The sequence below is a fragment of the Aulonocara stuartgranti genome (genome assembly GCF_965226115.1).
Source record: "Aulonocara stuartgranti genome assembly, chromosome: 9".
In the NCBI taxonomy this organism is placed as follows: domain Eukaryota; kingdom Metazoa; phylum Chordata; class Actinopteri; order Cichliformes; family Cichlidae; genus Aulonocara; species Aulonocara stuartgranti.
The window spans coordinates 5,988,614-6,016,176 of NC_138960.1; the positions used below are offsets into that span (position 1 = coordinate 5,988,614).

The 27,563-nt window shown below is 38.6% G+C and overlaps 3 protein-coding genes across 3 annotated transcripts in view; 2 read left to right on the forward strand and 1 right to left on the reverse strand.

Moving 5' to 3' along the window:
- Positions 1–27,563, forward strand: part of LOC309713922 (uncharacterized protein) — a 253,893-nt gene that overhangs the window by 77,241 nt on the left and 149,089 nt on the right. The gene's annotated exons all lie outside the window — the stretch shown is intronic.
- On the reverse strand, positions 1,932–18,415 carry trdmt1 (tRNA aspartic acid methyltransferase 1). Its single transcript, XM_082545846.1, has 11 exons — positions 18,295–18,415; positions 15,248–15,357; positions 15,092–15,168; positions 13,788–13,859; positions 12,827–12,892; positions 11,298–11,367; positions 11,112–11,195; positions 9,250–9,566; positions 7,927–7,984; positions 5,645–5,774; positions 1,932–2,286 (listed from the first exon to the last, which is right to left on the reverse strand). Exons 1-11 carry the CDS (start codon positions 18,356–18,358, stop codon positions 2,186–2,188), a joined length of 1,149 nt encoding a protein of 382 aa, XP_082401972.1. The 5' UTR covers positions 18,359–18,415; the 3' UTR covers positions 1,932–2,185.
- The window catches only part of rsu1 (Ras suppressor protein 1), a 40,015-nt gene continuing 31,792 nt past the window's right edge, over positions 19,341–27,563 (forward strand). Inside the window, exons 1-4 of the mRNA XM_082545847.1 lie at positions 19,341–19,468; positions 19,619–19,733; positions 21,065–21,115; positions 26,313–26,433. Coding sequence (XP_082401973.1) covers positions 19,625–19,733; positions 21,065–21,115; positions 26,313–26,433 — 281 coding nt within the window. The 5' untranslated portion in view covers positions 19,341–19,468; positions 19,619–19,624. The remainder of the gene's footprint in view (positions 19,469–19,618; positions 19,734–21,064; positions 21,116–26,312; positions 26,434–27,563) is intronic.

Sequence of the window (27,563 nt, forward strand, 5' to 3'; positions counted from 1 at the left end):
AAAATATCGAAGGCTGCATTCTGGGTACCTGCAAATCAACAAATCATTGAGTAATTGTGATAGATGGCTGCTCAAAACAGTTAATTGCATATGAAAAGCCTCCTTTACATTTTGAAAGGCTCATCTAGCTGTGATTCATGATAGCTTTCCAATACTGTAACAATAGTAGTACAACGCAAAACATGATGAGCCAATATTGGTAGTTACATAAAAGATAACTCACATGAGTGTGACATGAGTGACTAAAACATTTGGACAGCTTCAACTTTGTGCACTCATTCCTTCCTCTATCTATCCATCCATCTAATATTTCCAAAAAATATTCTGTTGTTCTTGTTGTTGTGGGTGCAGGAACTTTAAAGTGATTAATATTTCTGCTGTATATGTTAAAAAATTTTGCTCATTTGAAGTAATTTATATTGTCCAGCATCATATTCTGTAGAGCAAATGTTTGTAGTGGCTTTCCTGAGAGAACCACATCTATGAAAAAGTCAGCTCAGAAAAAATCATCAGCTCAGAAACACAGACCTACACCTGGATTTATTTAAATAATAAAATATATAAGTAACAACAAAATCCGCTGAATTAAAAGGCTTGAGCGGTGAGTGACATAATTAACCGTCACTCTCTAATGAAAAGCTGGTTAAACATATTAGATGCTGCTGAGATTGCACCTGTTCAACTTGCCTGATTTATTAGAACAGACATAGTGAGAGCTACTGCCTCAGCTCTTCCTTCAGTTTACCTGCGCAAACCACTAGAAAAAAAGCTACTGGCCTGTCAGCTTGCTCGACTCCGATCATTGCTAAGGACACACGGCATTAAAGGGATAGCTACAGACTCCAACGAGATTGAATCCGCCGACTGCGGCCACAAGATGGCGGTAATGTAACGTCCAGATGTTATTTGGCAAGGGAGGCGCTTCATGACAGGGCTGTCGGAGACTGAAGGAGAATTACTTTTGTATGTTTTAGTTGATGTGCATTTTTAGATTTGACTGTCCTAAGAGAATGTCGGTGCTTCAGATCATCTAAGCCATAGGTGTCAAACTCTGGCCCGCGGGGCAAATTTGGCCCGCAGCCTAATTACATTTGGCCCACGAAGCCATACCAAATTATTATTAGAGCTGGCCTACTGGTATTATACAGCTAATATATATATTGTTTAGTACTAAGCTTTGCTTGTTCCATATTCAGTTTTTCAGCAAAACGTGTTTGAGTCCATAAGAAAAGATTCATTCTTATATCTGGAGGAATAAATATATTTCAATAAATATTAACGTCAGCCCGCGACTTTGTTCCAGTTTTGAATTTTGGCCCACTGTGCATTTGAGTTTGACACCCCTGATCTAAGCCTTTTTTTGTTTCAAGTTTGATGATTATGGCTTACAGCTAAAGCAAAAATCTGAAAACCAGTCCAAAAAAAGGACAACATAGAAATGTCTGCTGTGAATTGAATTGACTTTGGACTCGCACAAAGAACCGCCAACAACACCAACAGATGACAATGCACCCCATCAGCACAGAAATGTATATACACTTCTGTTTGTCGTGCTGTCCTGTTTGGCAGGAAGCTGTGCGCTAGGATCAGTGTGTATGGAGCTCAGCTAGCAGGGTGCCAATGAGATCAATGAGAAATGTAAACTACGTTTAGGTTATAAACGTAAAACTATTCCAAGTTTACATTTCTTTGAGCAACCAAATTTCACTAATACTACTTACTGATACACAGAAATGACAGAAGTATACTGTATGGGGAAAAAGAAAGGCAAAAAGTAATTAAAGTTTAAACCGTATATATAATAAACTAAGTAAACCAAATGCATAAATTTATATACTATAGAAATGTAACAATATTCACAAAAATAACAATATTGTTAAATAAATGAATAGTTGAATAACTCTAGAGTAAATACTGTACAAAATGTGCTCTACAGTTTTTAGACTTATTTTTATTAGAAAATATATTGTGATGAGAAAAAAAATCACACTGAAACAGAAGATATACACACATGTGAGAGGCATTCATTTTAAATTGGCTAATGGTGATCACAAAAACTGTTTTTGTGTTTTAGAAATATTAAAAGAATGACCATTCATACAAAATCTCAACTATACATTCAGCTATACAGGGGCATTGTAATATAATCCAAACATGTACAACAATGGTGTCTTCCCCAGAAGTGCTAGGAGACCAACAGCTGCAGAAGTTTTGCCACCACAACAACATTGAGGCTGTTTCCCAGTAGTCTATACTGCTGAATGGTAGGGATCTTCTCTGGAAAGACTGCAAACAAAACAGAAAAAAGTGATAAAGAAAATATATAAACACTGGGCCACGTTATTATTCATGGCTAAAAAAAGAAGAAACAGATAAAAAATAAACCACATGTTACTGTCTAGCCTAGAATCGTTTGTGAATCGCTTTTTGTATGTGCCGACGGACCTGTATTTAAAAAAATAATTAAACAACAAGCAAATACGAATACAATCCACTTCATGTTTCAGCAAAATAACATATGAATTACAAGTCTGTGTCTAACCATTGCAGCACATTTCTGTATGTATGGGCCCAAACAATAACATTGTTTCATAGTTCAATTATGTTGTGTGGAACTAATCCTACAAGTGTATGTCAGGTTAAGCATATGATGCTTAATACATGTTTAATAATTCGATGTAACAAAAGGCTTCTTAACTTGTACAGAAAAGTAAGATGTTAGATGTAAATTATGTTTTATACTTTTACACTTGAAAACAGAGTCTGTTGTTAAACGAATGATAATTCTGCAAAAGACACCATCTACGATGTATTCTTCCTAACAGCAGTAGTACCATGATAGGTGGCAAAAATATAAAGCCACAATACATGTATTGTGTATATAATTATATTTCTGACTTAACATTGTTTGATATTCTACATTAGAAGGAGAATAAAAATATATTAAGATACAGTGAGAGAAATCTGCTGATCCCCTGCTGTATTTGAAGTTTGTTTGCTTACAAAGAAATGAGCAGTCTCTAACTTTAATGGTAGTTTCATTTTAATCGAGAGAGAGACCAGCATGTGTATGTATATAAACCACACCTGTCTACTGAATCAGTTTCTTCCATTTCAATCTCTCCACCATTATGTGCAAGAACAAACAGTTGTCAAAGAACACCGGGGACAAGATTGTAGACCTGCACAAAGCTTGAATGGCATCTGAGAAGATGAAAATTGATTTTACTGCAATTACATGGAAATGAAAGTTACATAAAAAGACCATCAGTTGCTCTCAGTCTGGAGTTCCAATCAATATTTTGGCCCATGGGACGAGGATGATCATGAAGTATGTGGCTGAACTACAGAGAAGGAGCTTGTTAATGATCTGAAGGCAATTAGGACCACAGTCCCCAAGAACACCACTGGTAACCCACTATGCCGTAATGGACCGAAATCTTGCAGCGCCTGCAAGGTCCCCCTGCTTAAGAAGGCAAATGTACAAGCCCGCTTGCTAACATCTAAATTATTCAGAGAAGGCTTGGGAGAAACTGCTATGGTCAGCTGAAACCTAAAGGCTCTGGCATCATCTTGAGTGTTTGGAGGAAGAGAAATGATGAACACCATCACCAAACTCAAGCGCAGACGTGTGAACGTTATGGTTTCGGGCTGTTTTTTTCTAAGTGTACAGGATGCCTGCTCTGAAAGCCAATGGACGGGGTCGAGAACCAGCTTCTGTCAGTCAGAACACTGAAGATGGGTCATGGGTGGGTCTTCCAGCACGACAATCACCCAAAATATACTGCCAAGGTAACAAAGAAGTGGTGAAAGAAGAACCACATTAAGGAGTGGCCTAGCCAGTTTCCAGACCTCAAGCCTATAGGAAATCTGTGTAGGGAGCTTAAGCTTTGAGATGCCAAGCTAGAGCCAAGAAACCTAAAAGATTTAGAGAGTTTCTGTAAAGATGATTGGATCAAAATCCCTCTTCCAACTACAAGAAACATCTCATCTCTGTACTTGCCAACAAGGGTTTCTCCACAAAATACTAAGTCATGTCATTCTTGAGAATTAAATGCTTATTTTATAGGGGTGCAACGATACACAAAATTCATGGTTCGGTTCGGTACTTTGGTGTCACGGTTCGATATTTTTTCGATACAAAAAAAATGTTCATGCTTTTTTAATTTGTCATTTATTAAAATTATAAATATATATTTTAACTCAAACGTACAGTTTTTAAATTTAATGTTGCTGAAACAACAAAGTAATAAAAATAATAAATCTATCTGATCGAGAAATCACTCATCTTTGGAAAAGAGAGTTTATTACAGAGAAATGGCTCTTTCCAAAATAAAAGCTATACTATACGCTTCTTCTGGGCTATATTCTCAGCAGCATATTAAACATATCAGGTCCCCATAAGGAGAATCATGTGCTAACGGCTGTCTAAATGACTCGGGTAAAGTTTGTAGCATGCCTGCTTGTTGTTTTTGTCTGCTTCCACTTGTCTTTGCACTAGGATGATGTCGGAGTAAATGTGCAGTCATATTCGTTGTGTTCCCACTAGTGCTGTCAGCGTTAATCTGAAATGACGTTAACCCAACAACACGGCAAATCTCCGTTAACGAGCTACCGCGGATCGCCCCGTGCGTGGGGCTGGACGGCCAACACGTTAATGAGCTAACTGCGCTAACGCACTAGTTCCCACACATGTAATTGAGCATTGCGTGGCACATCCGACATACGTGCTTACCTTCAGGGTCACACTTCACATGAAGACCAAAATAGTTCCAAACGCCAGATCTGATTGAGGGTGGGGGAGGTTCAATTTGCCATGTTGCAACGAGCTTAGCTTCTGTCTCGCTAGCTTGCGCTGCACTCAGTGGATCTGCGCTCAACAGTGCAGCCTAGGCGAAGTAGTCGAGCGCAGATCCACTGAGCTCTCAACACAGACAGCATCGTCAGAAGAAAAGTTGATAAAATAAATTAAAAAATTTGTATTGTTTGATACATATGCGTACCGAACCGAAAGCACCGTATCGAACGGATCACTATTGATACGAGTATCTTTGCACCCCTATTATTTTACTCAATGACTGATTTATTGTATTAATGGGAAAACCACAGTCAATCCCCTAGATCATCATCTATAATAATAATAATAATAATAATAATGGATTGGATTTATATAGCGCTTTTCAAGGCACCCAAAGCGCTTTACAATGCCACTATTCATTCTCTCTCACATTCACACACTGGTGGAGGCAGCTACAGTTGTAGCCACAGCTGCCCTGGGGCAGACTGACAGAAGCGAGGCTGCCATATCGCGCCATCGGCCCCTCTGGCCAACACCAGTAGGCAGACACAACGACCAGAACAGAGAGCCCAGGGATCGAACTGGCGACCTTCCGGTTACAGATGCGATTCCCAACCCCCTGAGCCACGGTCGCCCCCCCTATACAATGACAATATAACAAAATATTAAGCATTTCATGACCTTTAAATAAATAGTTTAAAAAATTAAGTACTACTGTAGACGATCACCTACAAAGAGTAACATCTATCCATCTATGAAAGTAGATTTTGACAGCGCACAATGGTCATAAGAATTCTTAAAGACGCATAGTTCCAACAATGGACAGATTTATGACTTATGACTTACTTAAATGCTGAGGGAATCCCATGAGGTTGGCTACTTCTCTGGGACTAAAATAACGAAGCTTCAGTTTTAACAGCCGCTGAAGTTTCTCCTCCTCAGAGCACTGGTCCAGACCCATAAAGACACTTTCAATCTGCACAGGACACAAAGCAAAAGCAAGCATAAGATTCTTTTCTTTCTTACACGGGAAATGCAAAAATTCTTTTTTAAAAAATAATTAAATCCATTCATACAGCTTTCTGGGAAGGATCACCACAGTGGTAAGACCGGTTTTATATTTAGCATACACAGATTTATCATGCAAATATCAGCATGGCATGGCTGCCATCGAGTATTTTTTTTGTAACTGTAAAGTAAGATGATATTCACAAAACCAATGACAGTAGCGAATCTGTTGTGCATTTTGGAGTCCTATCTAGGATGTAGCTTTATAAATTTATATGAGTTTTGCTCAATTTTGCTCATTCAAAGATAGTAAAAAGCTTCTGGGCTTAATTGCTCAAGGACTTACTCTTAAATTTTGAGTTTAAAAATAGAGTTATTAATGGAATGTGAAAAAAAACAAAACAAAAACAAAAAACATCAGATGACACTAGGGATGGGTACCGGTATCCGGTGCCATGATGGCACCAGTTCTGACATAAACGGTAGTAACCAGACCGAAAAGCAGCGCACATTTCGGTGCTTTATTTTGGTGCTTTTTTTTCCTGAGATGTGATACACTTTGAATTCTAGCCAATCATTTTACGTTTCCGAGGATAGTAGGCGGGTCCAGGTACGTCCGTTCTTTTAGAGCAGAGCTACAGATTAAAAATGCCCAAGGCGAAGCGGTCAAAGTCTGGCTGTACTTCACAGCAAAAGATGCAAACTCAGCAGCCTGCAACAAGTGCTTTAAGCTGATACTGTGATACTGTCAAAGGAGGTAACACCTCAAATCTGATGAAACACCTGGCGACGCATAGCGTTTTTTTTAAAAGCCGAAAAATGCGCCGTATTTGATAGCTTGCTGCGAGACCTCACACCAAGCGCATCTACTGCGGGTGTGGTGCCTGTTATCGGACCCGGAGTTAGCAACATCCCCCAAAAACACGAAGAGGAGAGTCCTGGCCCCTAGCCCTGCCAGTGTAGCAGAAATGATGAGGATGATGATGCAGCAGCCGTTCTTCTCTGCGTGAGTAGCTTAATGTTGTTCGTGTGTAATTTACGTTGAGTAGGCTAACCACGTTATTACATTAATGCAGGTAAGGTGAACTAGCAAACACTGTCGTAGTTACATGCAGCTGTCTTCTTGTTTGATGGCAGATACTCCCTTCACCCTGGCTAAAAAGGCTAAAATGACCAAAGAAAAAGTGGAAAACATGAGAGGTTTTTGGACAAAGTTTGTGTTCTTCATTCTTTAAGCACCGGTACAGTTTCAAAAGTACCGGTTTGGCACCGGTATCAGATAAAACCTAAACGATACCCATCCCTAGATGACACTGAGGGTTAGAAGCCTGAAGGCAGGTAACTTTAGGTTTTACCCTGGGTTTGCTTTACTATGAAGGTGATTCAATTTATACCGAGGTATAAGGCAATTTACCCTAGAGATTAACATCTATAAAATCACTGCCTACTGACCAATCAAAAATCCAGAAAATAGCATCACTATTCCTGGAAGATTCCTTGGACCTCTGCAGGAAGAGTAGGAAAGTTCTGTCTAAAGACTATGTGTTTCCCAAATGAGAGTCGGCAATAAATATCGATTTTTAGGTGCAACTTTATTCCAAATCTGTTTTCTTTCAACAATTTGACAACTGTTTTATCGCTCTACGTGCATTAATATATGATTCTAAAACAGGACACCAACACTGTACTTGCTCAGCTCATATCCACTTTGCATATAGATTAAGCCTTTGGTTGATTTCTGAATAAAAAGTATATTGTTAGAACAGCAAACTTTTCACCAAGTTTTTCTTATTGCTGAGAACTACAGCTTCTAGAACACCAAGAATACCTGTTCAATCAATCAGATTCATTTCACTTCTTTGTAACAAACTAAAGCATTTTCCATATCTCAAGCTATGGGGCACTAAAAGTTTTAATGTTTAAGTGAATCCAGTTTAGAGTCTCAGAGCTCTAATGAGCAGTCATCAGCTTAGTAATAAATAGCCCCACTGAGTGCATTTGGCTCTAAAGTAACTAACTGTGTGCTTACTCTTTAGCTTTTCTGCAGCATTAATCTATGATTTCTCTGGAATAGGCAGCATTCACAGAGATCGTTCACTTTTACAAAAACCCAAACGTACCTTGGTTTCCATGCAACACTGCAATACTGAGCCTGTTCCCTGCACATACCGGCCATAGCTATGGAGAAACAACATGAACAAAGTTAAATAACAAAATTACTCATTTTAATTTAATTTATACACCATATAGACACTGCAACGAAAATACTTTAAAGATTTTATGCATACTGGTGGATTAACCATTGCACAAACACAAAAAATTATTTCGGTAACACACACACACACACACACACACACACACACACACACACACACACACACACACAGGTTGCCTTTTTGGTCAGTTTCACTCCAGTCATTGTACCTGAACGTTTTTAAAGGCCATTAACACCAAGTTGTGAATCATGCAAGCATGAAAGAGCGCGTAGCCCAAGGGATGGACGCTATGTCTACACATTACAGAAAACTTGGCAAAGAACCAGCTTTTGTATCTTTAGGCGAGTCGTTATTAGCAGTCTATACTGCAAACTGCAAATTCTGTAAAAAAAAAAAAAAGTACAAGTTTGAAAGGTAAGCTGAACACTGGCCATATCTTGGCATTGTGTTCAGTGTATTCTTAAAAAGAAATTGGACAAGTGGAAGAAAAAAGAAGTAGAGGGCCTAAAAAAGGAGATACATCGTGAACAGCAGATTCAAAAGTCATATCTACTCTTCTCTTCCTACCAACAGAATGTTAGTCTTGAGTTACGTGATAAGTTTGGAAAAATTAGGAATTTCACATTACTTTTTACGAACACGCTCTGTGTGCAATGTCCTAACTATGTTTTTCTGCCTAACTCTGTTTTTGTATGCTGTATTTCCATGTATGCTTGCACATGTTTGAATAAATTGCTGCAGCTTTCCCATTTTCCTAGAGAAATAAAAAGAAGTGAATAGTGGCTCAAGATTTTTTCCACAATCAATTTTTTTCACACTTTGCTAAACCTGTTTACCATGGTAAATGGCCTGTATTTGTATTGCGCTTTACTAGTCCCTAAGGACCCCAAAGCGCTTTACACTACATTCAGTCATCCACTCATTCACACACACATTCACACACTGGTGATGGCAGCTACATTGTAGCCACGGCCGCCCTGGGGCGCACTGACAGAGGCGAGGCTGCCGGACACTGGCACCACCGGGCCCTCTGACCACCACCAGTAGGCAACGGGTGAAGTGTCTTGCACAACGACCGAGACTGACGGAGCAGGGGCTCGAACCGACAACCTTCCGATTACAAGACGAACTGCCAACTGTTGAGCCACGATCGCCCCTACTATTCATATTGTTCATTAAAAATAATGAAGGGAATGATGATAAGATGAAGAGAATTAATGAACCCACCCTTTAGTGAAGCAGACAGACCTCCTGCATGTGGGCTGAACAATGTCCAAGACTAGACCATATCGCAACAGTGTTTTAGGAGGAAGGAGATAAGGTTCCATGTTTACTTCCATTTGTGGTTCCAAGAATTCTTTGATCTGCTTAACAGACAAATTGCTGTTCTGACGAATCTTCCTCTGGGCTTCTGCTGTTGTCTCTAGCTTAAACAGGACATCAGTTCCTTCCTCTGGCTGGCTGGCACCTTGACAGGCAGGACTCAAAAATGTAGGATGCTCAGAAGAATCACTCTCAGCAAGATGTGGGAAGAAGTCTAAAATCTAAAATGAGAAACTTTCTATAAAATCTTACATACATAAATATATACAAATGAGCACTGTGGGGTCCTTAGTGGCCACTTAAAACTGCCTGAGATTACAATTCATAACCATATCTAACCATACGTTCATATAACACTTTATTCTACATAGTTTAAAAACTGTATCTACCTCACATCCATGGCCAATTTAGAATCACCAGTAACATACATATGTTTGGACTGAGAGAAAACGCTGGAGTATATGGAAGAAACCCACCCAGGCACAGGGAGAACTCCAGACAGTTGGGGAGAACCCAGCTGGAGCTCTAAACCTTGTTGATGTGCTAACCAATGCATACATAATCAAAATTATGAATCCTGCTGAGTATGCAAGGCTTTCCAAATCATATGAGCCTGTGACATTTGTTGGTGATATCATCAACTTGTCAGAAAATGTACTTTAAATCTGGGTTTTCATATTTGGTTAACAAGCGAAAGATCTCAAGATGTTTCTAGGACGAGAAACAAATCTGCTAGGGGACAGGAAAGGTTGCAAGGAAGGGCAAATAATCTGTATGTTTAAAAAATCAAATGTGCCGAGCTACCAGCTGTAATGACCCAGTGCGAATAAGGAATACGTTGAAAATTCATGTGAAAAGTGAAGTTGTTCTTGGCTATTTAAAGTATCTGTCTCATTTCAGCCTCTTTGAAACAGTGTCTAAGACTGAGGTTATATATATGAACACAGCGATTACTTAACAATAATATTTTCTTCAAGTCATTGAGTCACTGCGAATGTCCATATAGCTCTTAAGTTCTTGTGATTCTGCTGACTCCTCTGGGGACAATTTACATAACAATGCATCAACTGTACATGTGGCCCAGGCAGCACACTTCATGTGGACATCAAAGAAGACTACGGGTCTCATTATATCTGCTGTGCGGTGCTGGCAAACACGCCATACAACAAAGCTGACACCAAACTGACGTCACCTCTGCTTTTTTTTAAAAAATGGAAAAAACTATGAAGAAAAGAAAACAAAAAAAACAAGCAATTTCTTTGCTTCTAGTTTTGTCTTCTTCTGCTCCTTTATCAGTACTGATGTAGAGGTTTTGTCTGAGAAGTGACACACAATACTGCTATGCCTACTGGCCCCATAGCAGCAAACATACATGATCTGGCTGTGTGATTATTATATGACTGTGTTCTAAATGTTCTAGCAAATTGGTGGCATTTTAAAAATGACGCCATTTTGATTTTATACAAAATGCTTGATTTGCATCGCCAGCTCCGTTTGACTTTTCCTCTGGTTATATGGGAAAGTCCATATAACCATATTATCATTCGATAAGATCTGCTGCCAACGATTTCTAGTCCAGCTCTTGTGTAAATTGGCACATCAACAATTTTTACTAAGTGCTCTTTTTGAGAAAAATATTAATATTGAGGAATATTGTGCTGAATATAATTGTTACATAACAGCTGTTTGAACATATTCATATTCAAAACCCCCCCCACAAACATACAAAATAACAATTTTTTGTTACACATTGCACGATACCTCACCTTTGAAGGTGCCTGGGTGTTTAAATCTTCTGTGGAAATCTTTGCAATCAGAAAATAACGAAGTCTTGAATTTGGGATCCCAACCTGATTAATGAATATAACAGTGAAATGGGCACAAAGAAACATTTTATATTATCAGCAAACTTCAGTAATCTAATCAAGTCAGTAAGAGTTTGTCTTTCTTACACTTATGGGTGAGATCATGATTTCCTGGAAAGTATATCCACACTCCGTCAGCGTTTTCACCAAACGTGCCCTACAGAATTGAGTAAAATAGTTATGTCTTTATTGTCTTCAATTGTGTATAGTTTTCACATTTGTATAATCATTAAAGTAATTTTTAGAATTAGAGACTGTGGAGATACAGAAATTCTTTTATTGCTGCCATATAACCTGCATCATTATAATTGCATTAATAACATTCTTTACAGCATTATTCCATTTAATAATATTTCTCACAGTATTGATTTTGCATTAAAGTTGTTTATTGAAGATGTTCATATAAGGATCCTTTTATCATGTTAACTTTTATTACAATTCTAATTTCTATAGAAGTTATCAAAAAAATGAATCTGTAATTTGCTCACTTACAAAGAAAGAATATTCTGTCGTTTTACAGTTGTTTTCTTTTAATGAAGCTTTATTTTTAAAGTTTTTAAAGTAGTTTCGGACCGATCCGACACACATCTCATGCTCAGCAGCCCAGGAGTTGACATCTTGCATGGAGCTCCAGACTGAGGATGTTTAACAATTGTTTTGCATTTCTTGCAATTCAGATTAATCGCACCAACATTGGTCACCAAGCTTCTTGCTGTTAACTTGTGACACCATTCCAGCCTGTGCAGGTATGTATAATCTTGTTCCTGACATTATATACCAGCTTTTTGTTTTTGCCCATTGTGTTGGAGTGGCTGGAATGGAAGAACAACCTACACATACGTTGAAATCAGATGTATCTGTAATTGATTGATTGATTGATTGATTGATTTTAAGCTGTGTATTGAGCACACAGCCAGTTTGTGGGAGCCAGTATTCTAACCTGCTTGTAGGGGATCAAATATTTATTTCATTCAACGACTTGCAAATCAATTTGTAACTTTCATGTTTTTTCTTAATTGTTGGTTAATATTCTCTCTCTTACACCATTAAAATCTCTGAACCATAAAAATTATTGACTGTTCTTTCTTTGTAAGTAAGCACACTTCCAAATTCAACCGACACCAATCAATCGTGTCGGCATTTTTTATGACTTTTAGATTATCAAGAAGTCATCATGATGTCTCATAAACATGATGTCATTTCAATCCCGCCCGGCCTCTTTTGATCATTTCTATAAGTATGTTTAGAGTTCAAAGAGCACAGGCTTTGTCAGAAACTGATCAAAAACAGGGTGAAAATAAATATTTCTTAACACGTCATGTTGTCTAAATAGATGAGTGCATGTCTGTGGATGTTCTTTTCATGCTGCACTTTGATTTTGGATATAAATGTGTTTGCTGAAATCAATATGGTGAAAAAACCCCCCACAACAACTGAAGTATGACTATATTATTATACAATTATTCTATTTACTCAATTACAATTACTAGACTACTTTTGGATTTTTTTTTTTGCAGATAGAGAAAACATGGGTAGATTTCTAGACTCCCTGCTTACTCTCCATGTTACTTGCTGAGCTTTCAGGCCTTCATGTGCTTAGTGTGCCCAGTAATTACCTGGCAGAGGAGGTCTCAAAGCCTTTCACATTCTCCAGCAGGATGAAACGTGGTAGCCTCTGCAGCCTAATAACACAATGGCACATACACGTTAGGAACAAAGCATGGGAGAGTTTGCTGAGAGAAATCAGTCTTATTGCATATCCAACCACAGCTGGCATCAAGAGACCTTGGACCATTTGCTAATCTGTGTTTGGAACTGCCATTTGATGAAATATATAAATAGTGCAACCAACAAAATGGTCAGCCATGAACATGGACACAGAATTACATTGCTGCACAAGTTCAGTGTGATGGAAAGAGCACAATGACAGTGACTTGAGTGTGTTTTGTGAAACAGCTGGCTCCCGGTAAATGGTCATGTATTAACCGAAGCCTATAGTACTTTTGAAATGGTTAAGCTAGGCTTAATTCATGTCTGGGAAACTGGCTAATAAAGAGGTGTAGTCGGCAGCATCATGCACAAGTGCGTAACTGCCATACACTCACAAAATATCAGTGGATACTGTAAGAGCAGCCCTAAACATGCACGAGTTCAAGGCTTGAAACAATTGTGTGACAGCAATGACGGACCAACGCACTTTATTTCCAGTTGCTGCTCTCATCACACGCTTTTCAGCCACAGGCACACACAACAACAATCACCTCACGTTTAATACAGGGGAGGCTTGATGAGCTGATCGAACTCAGGTGTGTCAGCCTCCCCTGCAGCCACGCCACAAACCACGCCCCCCATAACCCGACCTAGACCGAGGAGCCAGCACAAATGTAGCACAAATGTTTGACATCAATTTGGTTGATTTTCTTAAAATTGATAGCTACCTATCTGATAATCTGAATGGCTACTACAAGCAAACAAAGTAGCTGTGTATTATGACTGTTAAGCAAAATAAAAAATTAGTGTAGTTTTTCATTCCATTTAGGTTTCCAGAAGTTGACTGAAATTTTGGATCTTTCAGACCTTGGCAGAAGATCAAGGACATAAAGGAAGCTCTTGGTTCTGGGGTCAGTAACGTCCCCTTGAAGGCCTATCCTGCGGAGAAACAAACGAAACAAGGTGGAACAAGTTTTAAGTTGCTCAACAAAAGTGTTTTTTCTAGGCTGACTATATCAAGCTGGTCCCCGTTTCAGTGTGTTACGCTGCACCTAAGACAGTTAAAGTCCTGTTAGAGAGAAACTAGTTTCTGGGTTTTACAGTGGGCATCTGCTGGTAGGGAGAAATGTGTGAAATACAACTAGTCAACCTTTATCCCCCTAAATGAAATTTAATTTTATACTCATGAACTTAGGTTAGGGGACCCGAATCTAAACTTTTGGGTTAAGCACGTTGTCTTAATTTTGAACATCATGTAGTGATAGTGACTAAAAAAAAGTCTATGCATTTGTCATTTACAGGCTGGAAGTGTAATTCCTTTTTATAGGAAGTCATCAACAGCTCTCTGAAAAATGGAAAAACTCACTAAGAACACTACAGACAAAGCCCAAATACAGCTTCAGTTTTATTTACATAGCGATAATACACAACAACAGCCTGATGATGATTATGTTCACTTGTGTTTTCTTTGTCAAATATAAGTTTGTTTGATGATCTGCCACATTTCACTGTGACAAACATGCAATGAAAACTCAAAATAAGGGAATTTGTCACCCGTTCATACAGAAATATTAATATTAAATATTTTATTATATTATCTTCACAAAGACTCATTATGGTCTGTTGTATCTGACGATTAGTGAAAAGGTTGTTTTTATTGATTTATTTATATCTACGTAATTAAGTACAGTGGAACCCCGACTTAAGAAATTCATTCGTTCCCGAGGGTCTTTTGTAAGTTGAAAATTTTCGTAAGTCGAAGCACCCATCGCGCCTTTTGAGTGAACAATAGGCTATAGGTTAATTGCTAACTGCAACAACAATACATCGTTCAAGTGGAACAGCGAAGCGCAAGTACGAAAGCCAAGAGGGTTGTCACATGATTCTGAAGGCATTGTGGGCTCAGCCAATCAGAGCCAGCGGATTTTGTTACACGGGCATTTTGCCGTAACACAGGCAGAAATTTTGCCGTTAAGTGCCTTCGTAACTTGAATTTTTCGTTAAATGGGGTATTCGTAAGTCGGGGTTCCACTGTAGTCTTAAAAATTGCCTTTTTTACGATGCAGGCTTTGCACGATAGTTTAACTCTGAATAAGAGATCATTCTCATCACGTCACCATCACGATTGCAAAATTTTGGATTTTAGTACATACAAAACACTGAAATCATACCTGGTAAAGGGTTGGCAAGGAGGACTCATCAATATCATATCAAAAGACAACTTGTTGAATTCATCTAATGTTATGCCCTAAAGTAAGAAAAGAAAAGGATTTTAAATATGATTGATAGTTTGATCAGCAATGGACCAACGCTCCATGATCACTAACCTCTATAGTCTTGTTCCAGAGGGGAGTGTCGGGGAAGTTGTGCTTGTAGACTTGATTTGCTGTGGTGTTTATGTCAATGGCAGTTACAACTTGGGCAGGTATGCCACTCTCTGCAAAATGGATAAATAATAATAGTAATAATGAGTTGCATTGTATTACTTATTTCATTTTATTTTCGGGTTTACCTAAGGCTCTAGTTTATCATTCCACAGTTTAATTTCTCACCAGATTATTAAAAAAAAATAAAATAAAAAAATCACACTGATGGAAAAAGTTGGGATCTTGAAGACGCTTGTTTTTTTGTTTTTTACATTCTACAGGTCAACAGATACTGCAGGCAAAAAAAGAAAGCAGGAGGGATTGCAATGACAGGTGACAACAGATGGTGTAGTCCTGGTTATGGCTGTTTACGTCCCAGATTACCAACTCAACTTAATGCCACACAGCCATGTGGTTTATTATTCCACCAGTGACAAGAAAACCAGAAACATGATTACCGGTCCTCAGCAGACCCTATCACACCCCACAATCAGGCCCACTGTCTACTGGCAATCTGACTATTTAAATTATTAGGTGTTCACAGGGTGCTAAAAAGGCACAGAGTGGAATAGCAGGAGCACAAATGGTGACATAATATTAGGCAGGTGAGTGTGAGAAAGAATGCATGCAAAGGTGTGTAGAGACCCATTATATTCAATGTTCAATGTGAGGTGCTCTACTGCAAAACTTTTGATTGCAAAAGCCTTTGTAACAAATGACTGATCATTAAATGAGGTGTGATCAGAAACGACTGTGACTCTGTCTGCATGGCTGACATTCTCATCAATGTCATCTCCTCCCCAAATTCCATGAAAATTTTACTTCCACTGTCTCTGGTATGGTGTGGTGGTCAGGCCATGTGGTGAGCCATACTTGTAACAGGCTGCGGATCAATTATCAGTTCAACCCTGAGTCAAACAGCTGGATGTGGTGTTGGTGACAACATTTCGACCATGAGACTTTTCTACAGAATTCAGTTCTATGTCATTCTGTTCTTCCTACGCCACACGTCAGCAACAGTGCACCCGCTGCTAGTGAGAGAGCCAAAATAGAATGGCACAGTAAACAGTCAGCAGTTTTGAGGCCGTTCACGCCTGCTAAAACCAACAACTTTTTTATGTACGTTTTTAACTTAACCACAAACTGTGGTCAACGTGAGTTAAAACAACTAAAATGCTCTGGCGATGACTCCTACCTTCTCTCAATCTGTGTTTGGCCAGAGAAACATGCTTATATAATGCAGAAGTTGGAGGGACGTTAATTTGATGTAAAATAAGTCTTTGTTACTATTAAAATGAGATAATGTGTTGCATTTAACTTGATTAGTATCATTTCATTTACCCGTCCCTGTCAGCTCCACCTTTGCTGTGAACTGGTGGAGAAAAGGAGAAAATAGGCTCAACCATAAATGACAGCAGTATGCAGCAGCCTGTTACTTTGAACTGCAAGGTTCAAATAAACACCAAAATATGTTTTTATTTATTTTGGGCCTGTTGCTTATTATTTTACTAATCAATACCAATTTAAGAAATATATTCCTGCCTGTTAAGAAGCTAGAAAAATAACAATTAAATTGAGATTAATGCTACCTTTCTCATACATGAAATATTCACCCTTTCTTCCTCACAGAGAGGTCAAATAATGGATGTCCTACAGTCCATGTCATTTGTGCTAAACATCTTTATCAGTAGAACTCTTTGACAGTTTGACCCTTGTGGACACGCAACCCTGTGGATTTCCAAAAAGGGTATGCTCTTTCTACGCTTCTGACCTAATGGGATGTGGCCAGGCTCTTCCACTGAAAGCTGCTGTTGAGTCTTTGACTTGTGGTGACCTTCATGGTGATGAGAGGACGGTTGGGTCACTTTGATACAAAAATTGATGTTTGAACTCAGCACATGTAATGCAAATATCAACTGCTAACAAATCGATTGTTTGTGACTGGCACAAAAGTGATGTATTGCATTTGTCATGTTACCTTGTCTTGTTGACACATTGCTGATCAGCTTCCTGAAGAAAGCTCAAACAGTACTGGCATAGTAAAGCACAGTACTTGACGTTCTTCAGAAAAGAAATTCTGTTAAAAGCTGACTAAACAACAGTCTCCTTTTCCTCTGCAGTTTCTGTGAGCCTTAATGAACGAACTTCTTCAGCTGATACAGGCACTGTTTTGGGGTAGCATCAGATCTTATGGAGAGCAGAACCTTGCAACAGCTGGACAGAATCTGTCCAGTGATTAAGAAACTCATTGGAAAGGCTAATAATTGATATTAAGGACTGACAAGAGTGTCTTGTCTCTGTCGATCTCTGTCTATGTGTCATATTTAATGTGCAATGTATTTGTTTATTTTGGTATGTAGACTTTAGTCAATAGGATCAATGAAGGGGTTATACATAAAATAAAGAACTGCCTATTTTGTATATATCTTTAAGATTCTGCATTATTGTACCTACATGATAATCAAGAAAGTTCTTTTGGCCACTTTAAATCTCTTTATAGAACAGTTAATATATGTTCTACTATATTTGTTGCAGTTCATGCAGCCCTTTTGGTCGGAGCTGTAGTAAAAACGCCTTTTGTTTAATGTCGATGGCACTTTTTAGCTGAAAAAATAAAGAGTGACTTAATCCTGTGAGAAGAATGTCGTTTGTGAAATGAGCCCTAGACAAAAAAAATGTATATATTTCAAAGCTGACTTCTACACGTGTAACAGCATGATGTTTCCCACTGCACACTCTTCTTTACGGTAAAGGCAGTTTTCCCATCCTATCAGGATTCCGATTCACTCAGTCATCATTTTCTTACTACTTTTTTCGGCTGTCACGCCACAGCCAGCACAAGTCTTCAAGTAATACGTAAACTCAACCGAAACACGGGCCTGACTTTTGAGCGTTGCATGGCAGTAAAGGCGCTGGCATGACAGTCCAACAGTGTTTCCGGATTCATGTTGGATAGACCAGTAAAATCAAAATAAGCAAATCTTTGTATCCACCACAAATACGCTTACCCTTTAACGCATAATGCATTCCACCAATGCCACTATACAACTCGAGTACTCGTAGATTGTCCATGGCAAAATAAACTACATCGGCGTGCTGATGCGGTGCATATTTCTTCTTCGTATTCAATAAAGGTTATCAGGCAACTAAAGAACACGGAACATTACCGCCACCTGCTGGTGTGGAATGTGGTACAGGTAGCGACAGGCCCGTTAGTTTAATTAACCTCGAGCTTCTCATATGCAAAATACAAAATATTCCTCAAAATAAATCAGAAATGACAACATGTACCAAATCCAAATCGACGTTTTCTGAAAGAGCAAATCTCTGTTAATATCCAAAACGTTTGATTGTGTTTGCTCCTATTTTCCCAGTATGAATTCACAACAGAGCACAATGTGACAATATAATATATTTTTAACCACACAGAAAGAGGAGAGGGCAGAATATTTGACCTTCTCAAAAAGCTGACAAATGAAGAAAAAAAAAAGAATCCTTCTGTCCAAGCTTTATGTATTTTCAGGTAAAAAAAAATCATACATCTACAAATCCTTGATTATAGCTCCCCTTGCATGCCTCCTTTGGCCTGTTTCCTCTGCCTTATAGCAGTGATGTCAAATTAATTTGTCCCATCTTAATAAAAAGAAATCTATTAGCGATTTCGTCTTCAAATAAATAAATGGAAAACAAACTGGAAACATAAATGGAAAAATAAAACAAAATGGGAGAATAATAACATTTGTGAAATAAAATTGAATTAAATAGAAAATATACATTTTTAGCTTACTTTTTTAAATTTTTGCTAGCACAAACTGGTAGTTATATTATCTTTATTTCTACAGGTAGTCCCAGAGACTCGATGTCTCATTTACAAGGGAGACCTGTATATAACTATTATAAATAATAATAATAGTAGTTATAACGGTAGTAGTGTCCAGTATCATTTATTTTTTAACTATTTTTAAACTTTGAACAATGTTGCTAACAACGTTGTTCACCGCTGCACTGAAGCCGAGGTGTGGCTGACCGCGTCTAGGAACAGGAAATATCCTAGTATGGAATGGTAGTGCTCACATAAACTTCCGGTAGGGCGTGCGCTTGTAAGAACGGCTGTGTCAGGATTTTAAAAATCTAAAATTCCTTCTTTTCTTTTTTACTTTTTTTGTCGGTCTTTTCTTAACGGTAAGCCCATCTCGTATCAACACAACTGTCTTCCGTTTTTTGCGTTGCTAAATAGAAGAATTGTGAAGAGGCGGAGCTTCCCCTTTCAGCGTTGCAGTGTAGCTACAGATTGCGAGTTTCTAAACACGTCTGTATCTTTTGGATTTTCAGGAAAAAATGTCCAAGTCTTTGAAGAAGATTGTGGAGGAGTGTCGAGATAAGAACCTTCCGGAGGTGGAGATGTGCGATAGGGGTATTTCGAACATGCTCGACATCCCAGGACTATGTAAGAAAAAAGACCGTCTTCCATTTAAGCTCGAAACTTTCTTAAGCCTGCTAACGTAACAGTCAAAGTACCCTAGAAATAACACAGAAGTTACACACACAGAGAAGACTGCTTGGTGTTCCCACTCCTGACTAATATACATTGTTGAAAGCCATCTGCGACCGTCACTTCCAACTGTGGTATTCTAATAGCGTCATGTTTAAAGCGTGTGTACCGTTGTACAGTGACTATAATGTGATGTGAAAAGCTGTTGTTACTGGCCAAAACAGAATTATATATTCACTTAAAATAAGTAGTAACGAAATAGTTTTTTGGTCAGGTGTTTGTTGTAATAACGCTTCTTGAAGATGAACGAGGAGGACGGGGAGGACTGTGTATGGTTCTTCCTCATGCTGCTGAGGCCGTTTGTTAAATGAATAGATCATTACGTTTTCAGTATGTCAGTTTTCTTCAGACTTAATTCATTCAGTCCAATTAGCAGAAGTATCAGTAGCAGAAGATTTGGAAGTTTTTCATGGGCAGAAACCACATACTCATACTCTACTTAGTTGATTAAATTTGGCACCATTTAAGGGCAAATAATCAGAAATACTTTATTAATCCTGAAGGAAGTTATGGAATAAACAGGCTTTCTTATGGTATCCTGACATTTATTGGCAAAAAGAATTGTTACAACAAAGAAATTGGCCAAACAAATGTTCCCTTACTTTTTGAACTGAGTTCTTATACATAACTCTGTTTTGCTTCAACAATAACTTTTCATAGGTTCTGCATAGGTTCTCTCCGGGTTCTCCAGCTTCTTCCCACAGTTCAAAGACATGCAGTTAGTGGGATTAAGTTAACTGATGATTCTAAATGGGGCCTAGGCGTGAGAGTCAGTGATCCCATGATAGGTGGGAGAGACTGCAGAACACCTCACACCCCTCACTCCACACGAACAGGATAAGCAGAAGAGAATGAATGGATGTATAATATAAACATTTGCCTACAAGTGGCTAGATGCAAAAGTACCGTGAGAGCAAGAATACATACATGCGGGCCCATGAAAAGACTTTGTATCAAGGAGCTTTTGTATGCAGGTTCCTGACATTGCAACCCATGAAAAATGAACTCGGTAACATTTTGTATTAACTGCCTGTCAGATTTAACTGCTTATGAGCTCAACCTCATTCCAGATTGTTCCAACTTTGACTCTTGGTTATACAATGTATTATATATTTACTACTTCTACTCTGTGTTGGTGGTAACAGTGCAACAACATAACACACACTTGTACCTTGTCATCACTTTGTCACCTTGCTTTGTTGACTTGATATTCCTTGTCGTTTCAGTCACCCTGTCTAATATCACTCAGCTGGTCCTCAGCCACAACAAGCTCACAGGTAACTTCTTATCTCTTTCTCTGCTCTCTCAGATATTAAGCTGTTTAATATCAAACAACCCTGTGAAGCTTGCCATCATTTTAACTTGTCAGATCTAGAGTAAGGCATATTGTAAAATAATTAGCCTGCAGGCTATGTTAAAAGGAAAACATTGGCATATTAGAATCAATAAAAAGTCCTATTCAAGTCAAACATCTGGACAGCATCAACTAACCATAATATCCTGTTATGTCAGTGGTAGGCCCAGTCTGTGTATTCACATTCATACTGTTCTCTTTTCATCACTAAAGCTGGGATTTGAACTCATTTGTATCCCATTGTACATCTGTATAATGACAATAAAGGCATTCTATTCATTTGTGCAACAGGGCAAGCAGTAACAGATTGAAGACTTGTAGTTTATAAATACAGTTGCGGTCAAAAGATTACATATACTGGGCATGAGTATAGTGATGAGTTTTTGCAAACTTTTGACCACAACTGTAAATAAATTGATGGTGCCCTGAACCAGTCCACCCTTCGTGGTATAACAGACAGCGATAGGAGCCCATCTCTCAGTCCTGTTAGATAGCATCACTGAGCAAGTGAAGCATGGCATGAATTTGAAGCAAGGTCATGTTGTGTATATACTTGCTGTATATTGAGTGAATGGTAAACCCTGGTTGGAGTTTCAGATGGTGTAGACATATAAAGGAGTTCCATTGGACTACTTGTAGTGTTCATATTGATTTATCATTTCCCATCCTTGTTTAACTAGCTCTGTTCTAAGAGCTGTTTGCATAAAATCCCCATACATACATAAATACACTTGATCTGCAGGATGTTTAACACCTGAAACAAAGACACCGTTTATATCATAAATAGGGAACTGGAGGGGACTACTTTGTAATATCTAATGGCATTGAAGTCATGTGATTGTATTTTGCACCAGCAGAGGTCATCACAGGCTCACTACACACATTCACTAAGCTGTTTTTATACTGGTATGAAACTACATCTTGGGTTTTGGTTATCGTGTCTTGCTGATTGATGTGATGTTAATAAAAGGATAATTTACATTTTTCATAAAAGCTAATTATTAGAAATATAAACTAAATGTAAAACTATATGAAGAAGTAGGATGTGTGTAACTGAATTATTTCAGAGAAAATAAGACCAGGATCAATATTATTAGTCGTCTAAAAAACTGACCTTTTTATTAAGCCATAGCACAAACCACTGCTGTGCAGTGATATGCCTTAGCTTAAAGCTTGTAAAATCAAGGTAAAACTGAGAGTTAGCTTCCAATTTATACACATTATAAAAACTTCAGCAAAGGCTTGAGCTGTAAGCAAAACATTTCAAAAACTAGTGAGAGATGTGTCTAAAAGTCCCAAAAGATACAAATGAATGACTTGGCTAAGTTGTGAATTGTAGTTTCATAGAAGACAATCACTAGACCTTGCACATCAATGGGCTAGGAGGCTACGGACCAATAAGAACTCAACTTGTGATATAGACTCAAATATGCTAAAGATGACCTGGAGAAAGATACTGGAAGCACATCTTTTGTTCACTTTGAAGAACACCTCAAGCAGTCAGCAGCAAAAATGAATCTGGAGACAATGCATTGCTGCTGGTGAATTTAGTTTCTTTTTAAAACAAGTAAAATCGTGTAAGCATCCAAAATAAAACTAGGATGTTTGGTGAAGCTGTGTGAAAAATTTCTTTGCTCTGTTTCACAGCACTTCGGAAATACTTTTTACTCTAACAGTTACAGTACAGTGCAGTACTATAATATAAATGCACTGTTATAATTGTAATACTATAAACCCATTCACAACAGAAGTCATGTCAAGGTGGTTTTTATTGCAACGTAAAGACTGTATTATAATAATAGAGGAAAGATGATCCTCTATTATTAGAGGATCATCTTTCCTCTAATAATAGAGGAAAGACAAGTGTTAAGACACTTGTCAAGTTTTTAAGACAAGTGTCTTAACACTTGTCTTAAAAACTGGACAGTCTATACTGTTTGTAGTATTATATTGGATCATATTACCTTAGAACTCCAAAGGAGTGGAAACGGTGACTGTCTCCTAACAGAAATGTTTTCTTATTTTCAGGATTCTGGTTTATATTGTTCTATACGTTTGATTCTATCCCATTCTCACACCTGATCTTTCTCGTGATTTTTCAGACCATTTAAATGATTAATGATGAATACTACTGGCATAAAGAAGGTATTGAAGACCTGCTGCACCAAACTTTTCTTTATATCAGTGTTTTCAGGCATGGCTGAAAAGGATTTCTTGTTCAAATACACGAACATGCAAACTAATAATACAGTAGCTCTCCAACCATCCAAAGAGCCTGTATGGAAATCAATATCATATATTGTACAGAAAGCCTCATAAATACTGTAGGTTTGTTCACATGGTTAGGAGGTTGTGGTATTTCATTGATAGTGGCCCACAGGAGGAATGAGAAGAGACTTCACTGACACTTACACACACCTTACTGTTTGCTGTCATTATTATCACAAGCACTAATATGTGGTTTTCAAGCCTGCCGAGTCCTCCTTCACTAGCATATACTCACACTTTCACGCTGGTCTTGTGTTTATTCAGTTTGTATGTCCTCAAGTCATGTAAAACACTAGCTTATGAGTTAAAAAACTAAATAAGGTGACAAGTGTAGAGGACATAATAAAAAGATATACACGCAGCACGGAAAATAAGTATTGATTGCGTCACTAAATATGTTTCTAATTGGGCATTAGGGACATTTATTTATTTATTTATTTATTTATTTATTCATTTTCAGGCACAACAAATACCTATATTGAACATAAAATACACAAAACAAAAAACAAAACTTGCCTGAAAAAGGAGTGGGACGAAGAAAACTTATTAAATCCCACCCCTATACTCACTCATCAACAAAAAAAAACAATAAACTTCCCGCAGCTATGCCCATCATTGCATACAGACCCATCAACAGCCCCGGGCAGATACAAGCATCTAAAATCCTTACTAGATGTCGGTAACAACCCATCTAATCCACACATACATAGAAATCAAATCATAGATGTCCATAAATTATGTGTAAAATCAAGAAATGACACAGGGAGAATGTATTGCGCACATGAAGAAAGAGGGGCGCAAAAAGGCATGGAAAGTCACGACACCAGCTGAAATCCATCAGTAATTAGAACGTAATCCTGCCACTTAGTGCAAATTAATGTCAGCTGGTTCAGTCCAAACTGATGGCCTGTAAACGGGTGTCACACAAGAAACATCTCATGATGGGTAAAACCAATGAGAGCTCTCTCAAGACCTTCCTGATGGCATTGGTTACAGAAGAATATCTAAACTGTATGCATGCTTACCATGCAAGACTACATTGTTGAAGGAAAAGCATATTGAAAGGTGTTTAAAATTTGCTCAACAATATTTAGATAAGGAGAATATAGTCTGGTCAGATAAGACCAAAATTGAATTTTTTGGATGCCATAATAAACACCATGTTCCGTGGTCAAAAGGCACTGCATATCACCCCATAAACACCATACCAACAGTGAAGTTTGGAGGTGCTAACATAATGGTGTCGGCCTGTTTTTCAGCGTAGGGCACTGGCACGCTTCATGATATAAAGCAAAGGCATCATTCACACCTACTGGCTAAAGAAGATATGGCCGTCTGGCAGTACAAACGAATGAAATGCTAATGAATGAGACACACCTGCAATGGCTAACAGAAGGCCTGACAGTCCTGATCCTGAAGGATCCCCAAAAGGGTGCGGTCCTATCCAACTAGTGACCTCAGGCGTCACAGCAGCTAAGATGAGCAGGCACATGACTCAACACATGAGCAGGGTCCAGAAGGGAATTGGAAGATTCACCAGAGGGGTGAGCTTGTGATGCGCAAGAGTAATCACTCAAGACTGCAATACCACACTGACCAACCTGTCCATCACCTAGATTGTCTATACAAAGGCCTATGACTCAGGACCCTAACAGCTTTCATTAGAAAATCGATGAGGATGTGGCAAAAAACACCAGATGCCAGCATAAAGCCGATTGCACGAGTCACCATCAAGTGTGGAATTTACCAAGGAGATGATCTGTCCCGAACGCTGTTCTGAATCGCCCTGAAACTCTTCGGGTCCTGTGTTGTGTGGGGCAGCATCCCACCATCATCCCAATCTGCTCCTAACAACTATAGTTAATACACTTATTATAAATCTGATAGGTGAGCTTGTGCTAGGCTAATGCTGTGCATTAAAAGAAGCAAGAAAGGTGAAGTCCAATCCCACCCAACGAGAGACCAGGGAGCAAAGGCTGAACCAAGAACCTACCATCCCCACCCAGTCCCACAATTCCACCCCAGTCTTTAGCCCACCATAGCCCAAGACGGGCATGCCATTAAGATAAGCTACTTATATGTGGTCAATCTAACAAACAGTGGTAATACAATATATAATTTCTTTCAAACTCTTTTGACCACATATAATCTTAAATTGGACTGAAACAATATTTACCTTACAGACACAGACTTTGTGTTAATGTTGTTTTTGTGGAAGGCTTGATCTGAATTCCACAGATTTATCTTCAATTATTTTTAAAATGTAGAAAGTAGATATTGCACATTTCAACTAACAAGTTAAAAATACACACACACACACACATGTTCACGCGCAAGTCCTACGAAGCCTATCAGTATGCCCAGACCTCACCACTTTAACACTCATCCTCCTGGCAGCATTCATGTCAGGGCCTAGTTGGTTTATCCTTTCTAATAACTTGTCTCTGTTCAAATGTCCACCGATCATCAGTAGAACTGTAAATAGTAGGGAAGAGTAAAACTGCCTCGTTTATACTCTTCAATCTTATATCAAGGTTGGTCAACACAGTGTTTAATCAAGTTGATGATGATGAACTGGTGATCAGAGTTGGGAAGGCGATGTTCTTGTCACAGTATGTATGTTTTTGTTGTAAACAACCTGGTAAATGGTGGGTGTGTAGGGTTAGTTAAAAAGTCAGTTGTCTCGGAACAAGGCCCGAGTTGCTGATGGTATCCTCGCTGTAGAGATGGTACCTGTGTGATACCACACAATCAATATTTTCAGACATCCAGGAGAAGTGTGTTTTTGTGCTAATGTTCCCAGTATGCTGGATATACTTATCATTTATTTTCCCTGTGTTGGTGTTTTCCAGCTGTCCCTGCTAACATCTCAGAACTGAAGAACCTGGAAGTTCTAAACATGTTCAACAACCAGATTGAAGAGCTTCCTACTCAGATCAGCAGCCTTCAGAAGCTGAAACACCTCAACCTTGGGTATGTGCTATTGTTACCTCGTTTACAATCGCCACCTACTCTTTATTGTTCCCTAGCTGTCCATGCTGGATATAGGTGGGAATGGCCAGAAACCCTACAATATGATATTGTCACAATACTTTGCTCATGATACAGTGTTTTGGGATTTTTAATATTTTGAAATATGTTAAGTACTGCAATACGATACATTGCAGTTTGTCACATTTTTTTCAACAGTGAATTATGCCCTCATAATTATCTTTCATTATCTGTTTTATCTAATAAAGTTATTTGCTTTATGTTATTTTATTTGCTACACAGGGAAATTGTCAAGCATACCAACACTGTTACTAAAACTTACCATAAATGTTGCCGTAAGACGGAGTCAGACTGCTTTCAATTCAATTCAATTCAGTTTTATTTATGCAGCACCAAATCACAACAACAGTCGCCTCAAGGTGCTTTATACTCTAAGGTAGACCCTACAGTAATACATACAGAGAAAAACCCAACAATCATGACCCCCTATGTGCAAGCACTTTGGCGACAGTGGGAAAGAAAAACTCCCTTTTGACAGGAAGAAACCTCCGGCAGAACCAGGCTCAGGGAGGGGCGGGGCCATCTGCTGCGACCGGTTGGGGAGAGAGAAGGAAGACAGGATAAAAGACATGCTGTGCAAGAGAGACAGAGATTAATAACGGGTACGATTCAATGCAGAGAGGTCTATTAACACATAGTGTGTGAAAAAGGTGACTGAAAAGGAAAAACTCAATGCATCATGGAGTCCTCCAGGAGCCTATGCTTATTGCAGCATAACTAAGGGAGGATTCAGGGTCACCTGGTCCAGCCTTAACTATATGCTTTAGCAAAAAGGAAAGTTTTAAGCCTAATCTTGAAAGTAGAGATAATGTCTGTCTCCCGAATCCAAACTGGAAGCTGGTTCCACAGAAGAGGGGCCTGAAAACTGAAGGCTCTCCCTCCCATTCTACTTTTAAATACTCTAGGAACAACAAGTAGGCCTGCAGAGCGAGAGCGAAGTGCTCTAATAGGGTGATATGGTACTACAAGGTCATTAAGATAAGATGGGGCCTGATTATTTAAGACCTTGTATGTGAGGAGCAGGATTTTGAATTCAATTCTGAATTTAACAG

Bases quoted from the DNA above. Each gene is read 5' to 3' on its own strand.
- trdmt1 (XM_082545846.1), bottom strand. From the start codon at position 18,358: ATGGACAATCTACGAGTACTCGAGTTGTATAGTGGCATTGGTGGAATG. The intron at 12,893-13,787 runs GTCTGAAAGATC...TTGTGTTATTAG, and splicing joins GTCCTTGATCTTCTGCCAAG to GCTGCAGAGGCTACCACGTT. The intron at 11,368-12,826 runs GTAATTACTGGG...TCAATTCTGTAG, and splicing joins TTTGAGACCTCCTCTGCCAG to GGCACGTTTGGTGAAAACGC.